Raw genomic sequence first — 14,871 nt, 5'->3', positions numbered from 1 at the left:
CCTTCATCCTGCAGTCGTCTGAATGGATCTAATGTGGACGGGAACCAGCTAAGCTGCATTCTGTCCACAGCTGTTACCTCACTGTTCACACCACACAGAGACCCCAAAAGAGTCTCCGTGCTGAAGGGGTTAATGCCCCCTGCGCCCAGTAATGGGGGTCTCCACATACCTCCACCTGCAGAGCCGCCACCACATATATGGCTGCTCTGTGCGCACAGGAGCTGTGATGAGGTCACAGGAGGGGAGGAGTCAGGGGTCACATGATCAGGGGCCTCAGTGGATGCAGGACTCTGCTGTGCTGGTTGTCATGGTGCTGGATGAGCTGAAGTTTATGTGTGGGGTCAGGAGGGGTTTACAGTGTGGATGTAGCAGAGCCGCGTGTGTACGAGGTGAACGGAGCAGAGCCGCGTGTGTACCAGGTGTACGGAGCAGAGCCGCGTGTGTACGAGGTGTACGGAGCGGAGCCGCGTGTGTACGAGGTGTACGGAGCAGAGCCGCATGTGTACGAGGTGTACGGAGCAGATCCGCGTGTGTACGAGGTGTACGGAGCAGAGCCGCGTGTGTACGAGGTGTACGGAGCAGAGCCGCGTGTGTACGAGGTGTACGGAGCGGAGCCGTGTGTGTACGAGGCGTACGGAGCGGAGCCGTGTGTACGAGGTGTACGGAGCAGAGCCGCGTGTGTACGAGGTGTACGGAGCAGAGCCGCATGTGTACGAGGTGTACGGAGCAGAGCCGCATGTGTACGAGGTGTACGGAGCGGAGCCGTGTGTGTACGAGGTGTACGGAGCGGAGCCGCTTGTGTACGAGGTGTACGGAGCAGAGCCGCGTGTGTACGAGGTGTACGGAGCAGAGCCGCTTGTGTACGAGGTGTACGGAGCGGAGCCGCGTGTGTACGAGGTGTACGGAGCGGAGCCGCGTGTGTACGAGGCGTACGGAGCAGAGCCGCGTGTGTACGAGGTGTACGGAGCAGAGCCGCGTGTGTACGGAGCAGAGCCGCACGTGTACGAGGTGTATGGAGCAGAGCCGCGTGTGTACGAGGTGTACGGAGCAGAGCCGCGTGTGTACGAGGTGTACGGAGCAGAGCCGCGTGTGTACGAGGTGTACGGAGCAGAGCCGCGTGTGTACCAGGTGTACGGAGCAGAGCCGCGTGTGTACCAGGTGTACAGAGCAGAGCCGCGTGTGTACCAGGTGTACGGAGCAGAGCCGTGTGTGTACGAGGCGTACGGAGCGGAGCCGTGTGTACGAGGTGTACGGAGCAGAGCCACGTGTGTACGAGGTGTACGGAGCAGAGCCGCATGTGTACGGAGCGGAGCCGCGTGTGTACGAGGTGTACGGAGCAGAGCCGCATGTGTACGGAGCGGAGCCGCGTGTGTACGAGGTGTACGGAGCAGAGCCGCGTGTGTACGAGGTGTACGGAGCGGAGCCGCGTGTGTACGAGGCGTACGGAGCGGAGCCGCGTGTGTACGAGGCGTACGGAGCGGAGCCGCGTGTGTACGAGGCGTACGGAGCGGAGCCGCGTGTGTACGAGGCGTACGGAGCGGAGCCGCGTGTGTACGAGGCGTACGGAGCGGAGCCGCGTGTGTACGAGGCGTACGGAGCGGAGCCGCGTGTGTACGAGGCGTACGGAGCGGAGCCGCGTGTGTACGAGGCGTACGGAGCGGAGCCGCGTGTGTACGAGGCGTACGGAGCGGAGCCACGTGTGTACAAGGTTTACGGAGCGGAGCCGTGTGTGTACGAGGTATACGGAGCGGAGCCGCGTGTGTACGAAGAATAAAGTTGTCTAATCACTTATATCGCACGAGGAAAGGTGTAAAAAAAAAAAAAGGGTTAGGGTTGTGATGGGGTTGGGATTTTTTCAGAAGTAAAGAAAAAAATCATGACTATATGGTGACTAATGTTGAGTGCAAGTGCTCGCTATTTGAGTTTGCATCGGGTGCTCGGGTATGCATCGAGTATAGTGGGTGCTCGAGTGACATGCTCGAGTCTCCGCCCCAAATGTTTTGCAGCTGTTATACAGCCAAAAAAACTTTGCGGGGATTGCCATGCACGAGCGATCCCCGCATGTTTTTTTTCAGGTGTCTAATAACCGTGAAACATGCGGGTGGGGACTCGAGCATGTCACTCGAACACCCGCGATACATGGTGCATACCCGAGCACCCGATGCAAACTCAAGTATCGAGCACTTGCACTCAAGACTAATGACAACTTATTCAATATGATGACCTAATGTTATCAAATTCTGTGTCGTACCTCTGGGTTCAAAATGTTCACTATACCCCTTGATAAAATCCTTGAGGGGTGTAGTTTTGAAAATGGGGTCACTTGTGGGGGGTTTCCACTATTTAGGCACATCAGGGGCTCTCCAAACGCGACATGGCGTCAACTCTCGATTCCAGACGATTTTGCGTTCAAAAAGTCACACACCCTTCTGAACTCTGCCGTGTGCCCAAACACTGTATTTTTCCCACATATGGGGTATTGGCGTACTCAGGAGGAATTGCACAACAGTTTTTGGGGTCTATTTTCTCCTCTTACCTTGTGAAAATAAAAAAGTTGGGGCTAAAACATAATTTTTGTGGAAAAAGTTTGATTTTTTTATTTTCAGCGCTCAATGTTATAAACTTCTGTAAAACACTTGGGTTCAGGGTGCTCACCACACATCTAGATAAGCTCCCTGAGGGGTCTAGTTTCCAAAATGGTGTCACTTGTGGGGGGTTTCCACTGTTTAGGCACATCAGGGGCACATCCGCTAATTATTCAAGCAAATTTTACATTCAAAAAGTCAAATGGCGCGCCTTCCCTTCCGAATCCTGCCGTATGCCCAAGCAGTGGTTTTCCCCCACATATGGGGTATCTGCCTACTCAGGAGGAATTGCACAACAAACTGCGTGGTGCAATTTCTCCTGTTACCCTTATGAAAATGCAAAATTGGGGGCTGAAAAACATTTTTGTGGGAAAAATGTGAAAATGTTATTTTTACGGCTCAATGTTATAAACTTCTGTGGAGCACCTGGGGGTTCAAGGTGCTCACTACACATCTAGATAAGTTCCCTGAGGGATCTAGTTTCCAAAATGGTGTCACTTGTGGGGGGTTTCCACTGTTTAGGCACATCAGGGGCTCTCCAAACGCAACATGGCGTCCGCCAATTATCCAAGCAAATTTTACATTCAAAAAGTCAAATGGCGCTCCTTCCCTTCCGAATCCTGCCGTATGCCCAAGCAGTGGTTTTCCCCCACATATGGGGTATCTGCCTACTCAGGAGGAATTGCACAACAAACTGCATGGTGCAATTTCTCCTTTTACCCTTATGAAAATGCAAAATTGGGGGCTGAAAACCATTTTTGTGGGAAAAATGTGAAAATTTTATTTTTACGGTTCAATGTTATAAACTTCTGTGAAGCACCCGGAGGTTCAGGGTGCTCACCACACATCTAGATAAGTTCCCTATGGGGTCTAGTTTCCAAAATGGGGTAACTTGTGGGAGGTTTCCACTGTTCAGGCACATCAGGGGCTCCCCAAACGTAACATGGCGTCCGCTAATTATCCAAGCAAATTTTACATTCAAAAAGTCAAATGGCGCTCCTTCCCTTCCGAGCCCTGCCGTGCGCCCAAACAATGTTTTTTCCTCACATATCGGGTATCTGCATGCTCAGGGGAAATTGCACAACAAAGTTTGGGGTCCAATTTTTCCTGTTACCCTTGCGAAAAGAAATCAATTTGGGTCTAAAATAACATTTTTGTGAAAAAAGTTAAATGTTAATTTTTTTTCTTCCACATTTCAAAAATTCTTGTGAAGAACCTGAAGGGTTAATAAACTTCTTGAATGTGGTTTTGAGCACCTTGAGGGGTTTTTAGAATGGTGTCACTTTTGGGTATTTTCTGTCATAAAGGCCCCTCAAAGTCACTTCAAATGTGATGTGGTCCCTAAAAAAATGGTTTTGTAAATTTTGTTGTAAAAATGAGAAATCGCTGGTCAACTTTTAACCCTTATAGCTCCCTACTAAAAAAAAATGTTGGTTCCAAAATTGTGCTGATGTAAAGTAGACATGTGGGAAATGTTATTTATTAACTATTTTGTGTGATATATCTCTGATTTAAGGGCATAAAACTCAAATTTTGAAAATTGCGAAATTTTCAAGATTTTCGCCAAATTTCCGATTTTTTCACAAATAAACGCAAGTGATATCGAAGAAATGTTACCACTATCATGAAGTTCAATATGTCACGAAAAAACAATCTCTCAGAATCAGGGGGATCCATTGAAGTGTTCCAGAGTAATTACCTTATAAAGTGATGGTGGTCAGAATTGTAAAAATTGGCCCGGTCATTAACGTGCAAACCACCTTCGGGGGTATAGGGGTTAAAATCTCTTACTTGGCCAAATTCTTCAAATTCCTTTAGTATAGACGGAAATAATTGGGTTTGAAAATAGAGCAACAAGTCATCTGCGTATAGAGCTAGTTTATAGTGATTTGAGCCTATAGTAACTCCACTAATATCTGGATTTTTTTGTAATGCTACCGCAAACTGTTCCATCACCAATGTGTATAGGAGAGGTGACAAGGGACACTCTTGCTTTGTCTCATTTTTAATAGAAAATGTGTCAGGGAGAAGGCCGTTTACCCTATCGCTTTAGGGTCAGTGTCGAAGGATAGAATTTTAGATAACAAGAAAGAGCTTAACCCAATTTTTCGTAAGGTGCTCTTCAAGAAAGTCCAGTGTATTCTGTCAAACACTTTTTCAGCGTCCACAGAAACAAGGCACATAGGGATCCCCTGTTTTTTTGCACGTGAAACTAACAATGTTTTATTTGTATTATCACGCACTTCTCTACCCTTAACGAAGCCAACCTGATCGCTGCTAACAATTGAGGGTAGGTAGTGGGAGAGCCACAATGCAATTATATTAGAGAATATTTTGATGTATATATTAATTATTGAAATTGGATGAACATTAGGGCAGGCATTTAGTTCTTTTCCAGGCTTTGATAAAACTGTTATGTGAGCCTCAAGTGATTGGGGGGCAAAGGGGGAGTCTTCTGAGATATTATTGAACACTAAAGGTAAGAACAGAGGTGCAAACATGTTATAAAATCTATTATTGAATCCATCTGGCCCAGGGCTCTTCCCGATAGGAGAGGCCATTAAATCATTCCCTATCTGTTGTTCAGTGAAAGATTTGTCTAGTATCTCCTGCTCAGGGGTCTGTAAGGAAGGGCAGTGTCCTTAATATATTTGTCAATTTTTGTTTCAAGAAAATTAGGTGGCATGTCGTGGTGTTTTCCATGAATATTATGTAGTGAGCTATAACAGCAATGAAATGCGTCAGCTATGTCAGTGGGGTTATGAATTTATAGCAGTGGGGCTCTTTTTGTTTTGGATACATACAGCTCTGGCAAAAATTAAGAGACCACTGCAAAATTTTCAGTTTCTCTGATTTTTCTCTTTATAGGTATATTTTTGAGTAAAATGTACATTGATGTTTTAGTCTATAAACTACTGACTTGTCTCCGAAATTCAAAGCTAAAAATTTTGAATTTATTTGCAGCAAATGATAAAGTGTCAAAATACAGAGAAACAGTGCTTTCAGACCTCAAATTACTCATGTTTTAAATGTGAAATCAATATTTGGTGGACTAACCATGATTTTTAATCACAGCTTTCAATCCTCTTGCCATGCTTTCCACCAGTCTTTCCATGCTTTCCAATAGAAAACTGTTCAGTGATCTCTTAATTTTTGCCGGAGCCGTATGTCCTTTGTATCCGTGGATGTAACTTCCTTGTCAATGAGAGACCACATTTATCTACGAATTCATACGAGTACCTTCACATGCGATCTTGATATTCTGTATACGTTTGATCTATTAAAGATCTTCGCTCCCTTCTTTTTTTTCAATCAGATCATTTTTATTTAACAAAAGAAAGAAAGACCAACATTTTGTTTTTGTCATATAAACTTTGTGACAAAAATAAAAAGAAAGAAAAAACAGTAAACAATACAAGAACCGGTTTACAATGATATAAACCCTAATATCGCTCTATACTACAATGTTTTGGAATAGTAATTTTACATTTGTACATGAATATCTGAATACTTCCTGACGTTTTTTTTTTCCCTATTGGGACGTCAAAAGAAAAAGAATATCTCTAAGAAGGGGCAATTGTGTGGACTGAGACAATTATTATTTGCTGACACCTTAGGTATAAGGATATAAATTCCTGGTTTTCTGCAGGGATATGTACAAATGGTCCAGTATAGTATTTCTGAAGCAATACCTGGGGTAATTAACCATTGCTCCCATATGTGTATGGATTTCTTGAGAGCGTTCCTTTAATATAAGCTCCACTTTCCAAGCATATAGTATTATTTATCCTGGATCTTAGTTCTGTTATCGTTAGGGGAGAATTGTCTATCCAATGTAGTGCCAACAACTTTCTGGCTAGGAATAATATTCTTGAGCTAGCTACTGCCATATGGGAGTCTGGGTCTACGTCTTCTCCCAGGAGTCCTAGGATACAGATTTTAGGTTCCAACTGAAGTTGTATCCCAGATACAGATAGTACAAGAGCGATTGGTACGTTCCATTAGTCGCCAATATTTACACATTCCCACGTCATATGCATCAGGTGGGCGTCCTTTTGACCACATCTAGGACATGTGTCATCCGTTTGTATTTCAATTTTAAATAAAATACTTGGGGATCTATATGCTCTCTGAATGAGAAGAATTCGGGACAATCTTTGTGACTCTGACAATGAAAGTTTCGGTGTCAAATCCAGTATTTCCCCCATTGCTCCTCAGATAAGGGACCCAACCCACATCCTCCTCCCATTTTGTCTTAACTATCAAAGGATATTTATCCAAATGTAGTGCCAGTAACTGCCTATAAATAAGGGATATTAAACCTTTTGTATCCATCGATGTAGTAATGGTATCTATTGGGTGATGTCAATCAGTATGGCGTTTATTCTAGTTGTGTACTATATGCAAGATGTATTTGCAGATATTGATAAAACACCCTATGCGGGAGGTTAAAATCTGCCTTTATTTGTTCAAACATCTTGAATAATCCATCCCTCAAGAGTTCTGACACCAAACATATACCCATATCCTTCCACTCACTAACATTTTTTAGTTTATGTAGCTCTGGTAAGTTATAGTTGTGCCATAAAGGAGTATAATTTGTGTACTTTCCAATTCCCAGAATATTTTTACCCCTATCCCACGCCTTATATATTAACTTTAGTGTACGACATTTTAAGTCATTTTCTCGAGGAGGCTCCATATCTAGTACCGAGAATGGAAGCTTCCACTTCCTTCCATAAGTAGGTGCCCTGAAATTACACAATATTTGCAAGTACCCCATCCATGAAACTACTTTAGCTCCCTTCTAGCGTTAAGCAGGTCTACGTATACCTGGAGGGAAGCAGATCGTTTATGTTGTTTGTCAAGTAGATCAATCCGCTCAAGCAAATGTTCTCTCCTTTTTTTAACCTTTATCTATGTTATATTATTATCTCTCTGAGGACGCATGTGAGTGCTTCCCATTTAAATGGTAAGGCAGTTTCATCATGCTCATATATGTGAAGCAGTCTATAGTCTCAAGAAGGTCTGAGCACAGAGTGAATCTTTCAGCAGATTATCATTTAGGTTCCAAGATGTGAAGCCTTGGTGGAGTGCGGCATAGTCAGATTACAATATACAGGAGCAAGACTTCAAAACATTAATAATCTTGGCATCCCAGAAAAATGCTATCTATTAGTAAACTGAGGTACAGTATATGATCACCTCTAAAGTGTGACTCCTGAAGAAATAGAAAATGTACGTGCTGTTTGTGCCTACGATAAAACACTTGAGCTCCTTTCTCTGGAACATTAAGTCCTCTGACATTCAATGAACAAGTTTTGAGTTGTGCCATATTATATGGAAAAAAGGGGGAATGGAAGAGAGAAAGATTAAAAGAGGAAGTATAGACGGTAGATAGTAACGTCAACCTCTCAGTGTCTAAGAAGTATAGATTATGAATATATCAAAACAGTAGGAAATTGCGAAACAAGCAGATCCCAATGCAAGTCCCTAACTGGGGGTTGTCTTTACAGGTGTAAGTGAAACCTTCAGCCCTAGGGTTCCTATTAGTGGGAACCATGGAATATATAGCGAGTAAAGTAATACAGCCTGATATTACAGAAATATAATGTGAACTCAACTTAAATGCCGTACTAACATATGAACTGAGACATTCTATATAGTGGAAGAGTGGCACCTAAAACTCTCTTTAGATATATCTAATTATATGCAGAAAGAAATAAGTATCTGCAAACTGTCTCTCTTCAGGGAAGACAAGATTCATTTCAGGAGCTCATATGATTGGCAGGTTCCTTTCCCATCGGGCTGCATCACCATCAAGTTCCTGATCCATTGAACGTCTTCTGTGACGTGCTGGACCTCTCTGTGGCAATGGTGGAGCAGGTGGCCAGTCAGATATATGGAATGTCCAGGGCATCACAGAAAAGCCTCATGTTGCTTGGATCTTTGAAAATATACAGCTGGAATGGGTACCCCCAGGAGTACATCAGGCTATTTTCCCGGATGGCATCAAGTAGTGGTTTCAATACCCTTCTTTTAGCAAGTGTCATTCAGGATAGATATGTGAGCAATTATATGTGTTTTCCATTTAAATCACCAGGATCCAACTCCTCGGCTTTCCTCACAATGGCCTCTTTTACATTGAAAAAATGTATGTGACAGATAATGTCCCTTGGATGCTCAAGATCTGGGCCATGATTGCCTATTGTGCGGTGCGCCTTTTAAATCTCCACCTCCTTATCAATAGGATCACCAAGAATATTATTGAATAATGATCGCAGTGTTGGCATAATCACTTGTGCATTGATGCTTTAAGGTATACCCCTTATCCAGATATTATTGTGATTTTCTTGATCATCAACCATATTAAACAGATAGTTTATTTACTGGCTGTGACGATCCAGTGTTAGTTTCTGAGCATTATGATGGCCTCCAACTTGGATGACATTATCCTCTAATCTCTGTACCTTGTCAGTAAGCTGTGACAGGACAGACGTGAGGGGACGTATTTCAGTATTGTATGTGGTCTCCAGCCTCTGAATATATTACTCCATATCTTCTTTAGTAGGGATAGGTGAGGCGCCCAGCTGCGCTTGGTACCACAGATCCTAGAGGGGTGCATTAGGGGATTTCTCCACAAGAGGCCCTTATAAGCATTCACACACCTCCACCTTCCACCTCAGACCACCAGAGGGAGCCTGTTAGGGATATATAAAGGGAAGGTGGAGCCAGGCAGCTCAGTGAGTGATTCAGCAGTTCCTGCTCAGACACAGAAGGAGTCAGTGCAGTCAAGCCAGAGCCTAGCAGTTCCTGCAGAAAGAGTTCAGTACAGTCTGTAGAGTGAGTCCAGACTAGAACTCACAGAGCTCAGGATAGAGAGTGTTACGGGTCCGGGTGGTGGAACCTCTGTGCCGCGGTGCAAGGAGGGACCCAGAGGAGCATAACTAAGTATCAACTCAGACCGACCCTGGTCAGACGGCGGCTAACGACTCCGTGACCAGGGAGGGACCGAGCAGAGGGACCAGGTGCTACTCTGGGGACGACCTTGTAAGAGAGCAGGTGGCTCCCACGGGTCAGATGGCTGGGACTGACCGGTATAGCGGATGGACACAGCAAGCAGGCAGAAGTCTCTGGGTTAGCAGACAGGTGGTCACGGCAAGTGACAGCGGGAGCCTCCAGGTAGGCTATCAGGTGGTCATGGCAAGTGACGGCCAAGCCTCCAGGTAGGCTAACGGGTAACAGGCAGGTAACAGACGAGTGCTCCCAAGTGAGCGGGCTAGCAGGCACGGCAGGTAGCAGGCAGGTAACTGGCTGGTGCTTCCTGGTAAGCAGGTGGACTTGCCCATAGACAGACTGGCGGATGACCGGAAGACAGACTGTCGGGCTGGAGAGTAGTCAGACTGGCGGACTGGAACAGTAGTCAGGCTGGCAACTGGACCTGAGGGCTGAAGCAGAAGTACACTGTGCAACAACTATTGCTCGGGCACCTCCATTTTGGAGGAGGTGCCTTATATATGGGAGGTCCTCCGGCTATTGGCCGGGGACTCCTTAGGACGGCGCGCGCGGCCCCTTTAAGAGAGAGGGAGCGCGCGCGTGCCCTAAGCACAGTGCCTAGGAAGGAGCGCGCGCCGGCAGTAGCAGGGAGAGGAGCGCTGGAGGACGCCGCGCGGGGAGCGAGGAGGTGAAAGGGACGGCGTCTCTGTCTGGCAGGGGGCAGAGACGCCAATGCTACAGAGAGCTAGGAGTGTGCGGCGAAGAAGAGCAGCGTCCCGGCTGCAGTGTGTGTGTAGCCTAGTGAGGGCCCGAGCGGGGCCGAAGGCGAGTGGAAATTGAGTAACATAGGGGGCAGAGGAGCTTAACCAGCTCACCCCGAAGTATATACCGGACACCGGGTCCGAGTCTACGTGGATCTTCATGACCAGTAGAAAACGACTTTAACCCCTGGCGAACTACTTGTCCCAGGATCACCAAAAGCTGATACGTACCAGGGTCAGGAATCACGGAGACCCCAAAGAATAGGGAGAGTGATCTCCAACAGAAGGCCCTACCACAATGTCGGCAAGTGCAGAACAGAGACAAAGTTAGGCCTAGCTCCAGGCAGGTCAGAAACTTACAATGCAAAGGCAAGAAACAGGAGGCCCTACACCAGCTCACTGGGGAGAATCCGTTAGTGCACCCTTCACCCTACAGTGCTCCGGGATGTGCCTGAATTCCACCAGGAAAAGGTACTGAAGTGACAATCGTGTCTGTCCCTGTTCTTGCTCTGACCCGGCGGGTCCCGTTTGTCCTGCATCCTTGCATCCCCGCTGCCCTGAGGCCTAGCTCCGCCTGTGGGGAGCTATACCACCCGAGCTGCCTTACCACCGGCCTCAGCGGCCTGCAGCAGCGCTGGTGAATCTCACCAGACACCACAGGTGGCTTTACAAACTATCCCATAAACTTTATTCCCCTTTTTACTGACCGCCCTGGGTCACGGAACGGGCCAGCCACCGTGATATCCCTCAAAAGCAGCCACAAGACCCGGCTGCCGAGTACCCCACGACCCTGGGGGCGAGTCATAGACACAATATGATATACAAATAAGTTATGTTGTTCCCCATATCAGAATAACCTGTGGATAGGGGGTAAATGTCCCTGTGAAGCAAGCACTGCTTAGTATGTGGGCTTTGGTGAGAGTACAGGAAGATTGGTGGTGTTTTCTTGTGAGGCCTACATTAAGAGAGAAGTTGGTGCAGGACTTACAGGCTGGAGCTGTCTGGCATCATGAGGGTTAAGACTGCTTCTTTTTCCATGCTGAGGTGAGGCAGTAATAGCTCCAGAGAAGGATGATGAGACCTTCCATAAGAAACGCTGCATACCAGACATGCTGACAGAGGTGGAGGACTTCAGATTAACCTCTGATCTTTCTTTCCCATATCGAAAGTCATGTTTGAGGCTGTAAATTGCTTATAATTCCCCCAAGAACACGGTCTGAAGAGAGTGCTTTCAATGTGTGCATTCTCTTGGTGCTATGTCTGTGTGCATTCTCTTGGTGCTATGTCCAGGCCATGTCCTTCCTGTTGATGTACAATACGTCTGAAGGCGGCGTTGATTGGCAGCAGGATTGTGTGATGTAACAATCTTGTGTGATGTAACAGCCTTACGGAAACGCAAGTTGTGACACCAATGGAACGGCGCCAGAACAGTAAGTGCGTATGAGTGTTTTTATTTTAACAAGGCCAAACATGAGGAATGAGAAGGAGTTGTCCTAGTAGTGGACAACCCCTTTATGAAGATACAAATTTCGGTTAAAAATGTAAAAGGCTTCTCCCCTGTGTGACTTCTATGAAGTTTGTTAAGAGTTGATTTCCGTGTAAAACATTTCCCACATTAAGAACATGAAAATGGCTTCTCGTCTGTGTGAGTTCTCTGGTGACTAAGAAGTGATGATTTCTTCACAAAACATTTCCCACATTCTGAACAGGAAAAAGATTTCTCCCCTGTGTGAGTTCTCTGGTGCTTAACCAAATCTGATTTATCTTTAAAACATTTCCCACATTCTGAACAGGAAAAAGGCTTCTCCGCTGTGTGAATTCTCTGGTGCCTAACAAAATATGATTTCTGGATGAAACATTTCCCACATTCTGAACAGGAAAAAGGCTTCTCCCCTGTGTGAATTCTCTTGTGCGTAACAAAACCTGATTTCCAGCTAAAACATTTCCCACATTCTGAACAGCAAAAAGGCTTCTCCCCTGTATGAGTTCTCTTGTGCTTAACCAAACCTGATTTCCGGCTAAAATATTTTCCACATTCTGAACAGGAAAAAGGCTTCTCCCCTGTGTGATTTCTCTGGTGTATAACCAAATCTGATTTCCAGCTAAAACATTTCCCACATTCTGAACAGGAAAAATGCTTCTCTCCTGTGTGAATTCTCTGGTGCTTAACCAAATCGGATTTCCAGTTAAAACATTTTCCACATTCTGAACAGGAAAAAGGCTTCTCCCCTGTGTGAATTCTCTGGTGCTTAACCAAATCTGATTTCCAGCTAAAACATTTTCCACATTCTGAACAGGAAAAAGGCTTCTCCCCTGTGTGAATTCTCTTGTGCTCAACCAAATGTGATTTCCAGTTAAAACATTTTCCACATTCTGAACAGGAAAAAGGCTTCTTCCCTGTGTGAATTCTCTGATGCTCAACCAAATCTGATTTCAAGCTAAAACATTTTTCACATTCTGAACATGAAAATGGCTTCTCCTCTGTGTGACTTCTCTGGTGATTAACAAGATCTGATTTCTGGTTAAAAAATTTCCCACATTTGAAACAAAAAAATCTATTCTCTGCTGTGTGAATGCTTTGATGTTTAAGAAAAGACTTTTCAAGGGAAAAACTAATTCCATATTCAGAATGTGAAAATGGCTTCTTTGCTTTAGGAGTAATTTGTTTTTTAATGCTTATTTTGTGACTTTGATTTTCCTTAGTAGTCGGTAATGAATCAGAAGACAGGACCTGTTTGATAGGATCAGATGACAGATCTTTGCTGTGAAGGGATGATGGGATATCTGGAGTAATGGCATTCACTTCAATTGTATCCTGTGGGATCTCAAGATCATCTGATTTAAAAATTGAAGATGTCAGCTGTCCCTCTGATCTCCTGGTACAGTCATCTACCAAGAATAAAACCAATTATTATTTATGAATAACATATCCTTAAAATTTATATTGTTGAATATTTCTACTTAAACTCTACGTAAAAATGCACTTTATGTAAAAGTATCATTATTTACCAAGAAAACATCACAGAAAAAATCAGCCTTACCAACACCAAATCAGATAACAAATGCATTAGCATTTTAGTGTTGGTTGGGTGTACTGGGGTGTCTGTCCATGTGGGGTGCACTTATATAGTGCTGGGCAGCCCCCCTGATCTAATAGTATGGGCATCATCACTATTCTAAGCCAGACACTGCATCACACCTACCTGTGTGACTGGCGTCCTATGCAAGCTTCATCTGTGAGCATCTTTAATACTAGGCAACCACCCCCTCCATGAATTGGTACGATTATTGGTGTTGGTAAGGCTGTATCTTTTTCTGTGATTTTTTTTAATTTTGCCCTATGTTAGCCGTCATTATTCACCAAGACAATAACAGTTCACAGTCTAATAGAAAAGCTCATAGGATGAACCAGTGGAGCGTGGTGTCCAACTGTTTGTTAATTCTGCCTCCCAAATATGGAATAAAAAGCCACCAAACAATGTTATGTAGGCGAAAATAATATCAATAAAAACTTCTACTCATCTCACAAAAAAACAAGTCCCCACTCAGGTTCATCATCTGTCAGTAGAAAAACAGAGGTTTCCACATTATTAGATTCTCAAAGGCTTTTGAAAAGTAACATGGCTTCCATAAACCAATCCAGCAATATCCACTCTCCCAAAGTCAGATCTCCCCTCACTTCTGAGCCTTGCAGTGCGCCCAAAGCACATTGTGCATCCATGTATTTGACATTACTATAGTGAGAAGAACCCACTTAATTGATGGTGTGTGTCTCCTGGATCACAATCTGGGCACTATGTGTTGGGTAATGAAATTATATATTTGTAATTTTCACTCTCCATCATCCTGCGTGCTAATTTCCGGAAAGTGCCTGTGGAGTCAAAATAGTCACTACTCCTATAGATTATTTCACCGAGGGTTATAATTTCCAAAATGGAGTCACTTTATGGGGATTTCTACTGCTCTGGTTTTCGGCATTTTGGTCACATTAGGGCTTCTGTAAATGGTGGGTCCCATCTCCTCTGGGATCTGCTCCTGTGACGTCTGCTTCCCTCACCATCTTATTCATCCTGCAGGCGGCGCTGGTGATGGAGGAGACGATAGAACCAGAAGCTCTGGGCGGCCCAGGCTCTGTCCAGCCACTAAGATTAGGGTTGCTGGGACCTGTAGTACCATCCAGTCTGGCAGTATGGGTGTGTGTATTGTCCAGCTGGAGTAATCTGCTCCCTGCTTCAGCCATTTGGAAAGCACCGCACCCTACTAAAGCTGGAAGCATATTGCCGGAAGCTGCCAGATACAGCCTTGTTCTCCTCTGGTTCAGTCCTCTGTGCTCCGCTCCCGGCTTGTGTATTTGATTCCTGTTGTGACCTCGGCCCGTTTACTGACTACTTTTGTGTGATTTTGTATTTTCTCTGACCTCCTGGTTCTGACCCGGCTATCTGACTATTGTTCTTCCCATCTCACACCACAGAACATTAGGTAACACTGTGGCCCAAGCTTAGGGGGGTCTCTGTCTAAGTCCAAATCCA

The 14,871-nt window shown here is 45.1% G+C and overlaps 1 protein-coding gene across 1 annotated transcript in view; it reads right to left on the bottom strand.

The window, feature by feature from the left end:
* Positions 1 to 14,871, bottom strand: part of LOC141206992 (uncharacterized) — a 72,168-nt gene that overhangs the window by 47,922 nt on the left and 9,375 nt on the right. The window contains exon 10 of the mRNA XM_073664350.1: positions 11,970 to 13,231. Coding sequence (XP_073520451.1) covers positions 11,970 to 13,231 — 1,262 coding nt within the window. The remainder of the gene's footprint in view (positions 1 to 11,969; positions 13,232 to 14,871) is intronic.

Source organism: Phyllobates terribilis, unplaced genomic scaffold (assembly GCF_046119375.1).
Source record: "Phyllobates terribilis strain yellow unplaced genomic scaffold, ASM4611937v1 Scaffold_156__1_contigs__length_4398808, whole genome shotgun sequence".
Taxonomy (NCBI): domain Eukaryota; kingdom Metazoa; phylum Chordata; class Amphibia; order Anura; family Dendrobatidae; genus Phyllobates; species Phyllobates terribilis.
The sequence above is the reverse complement of the archived record's forward strand: the minus strand, read 5'-3'. Positions and strand labels throughout refer to the sequence as shown.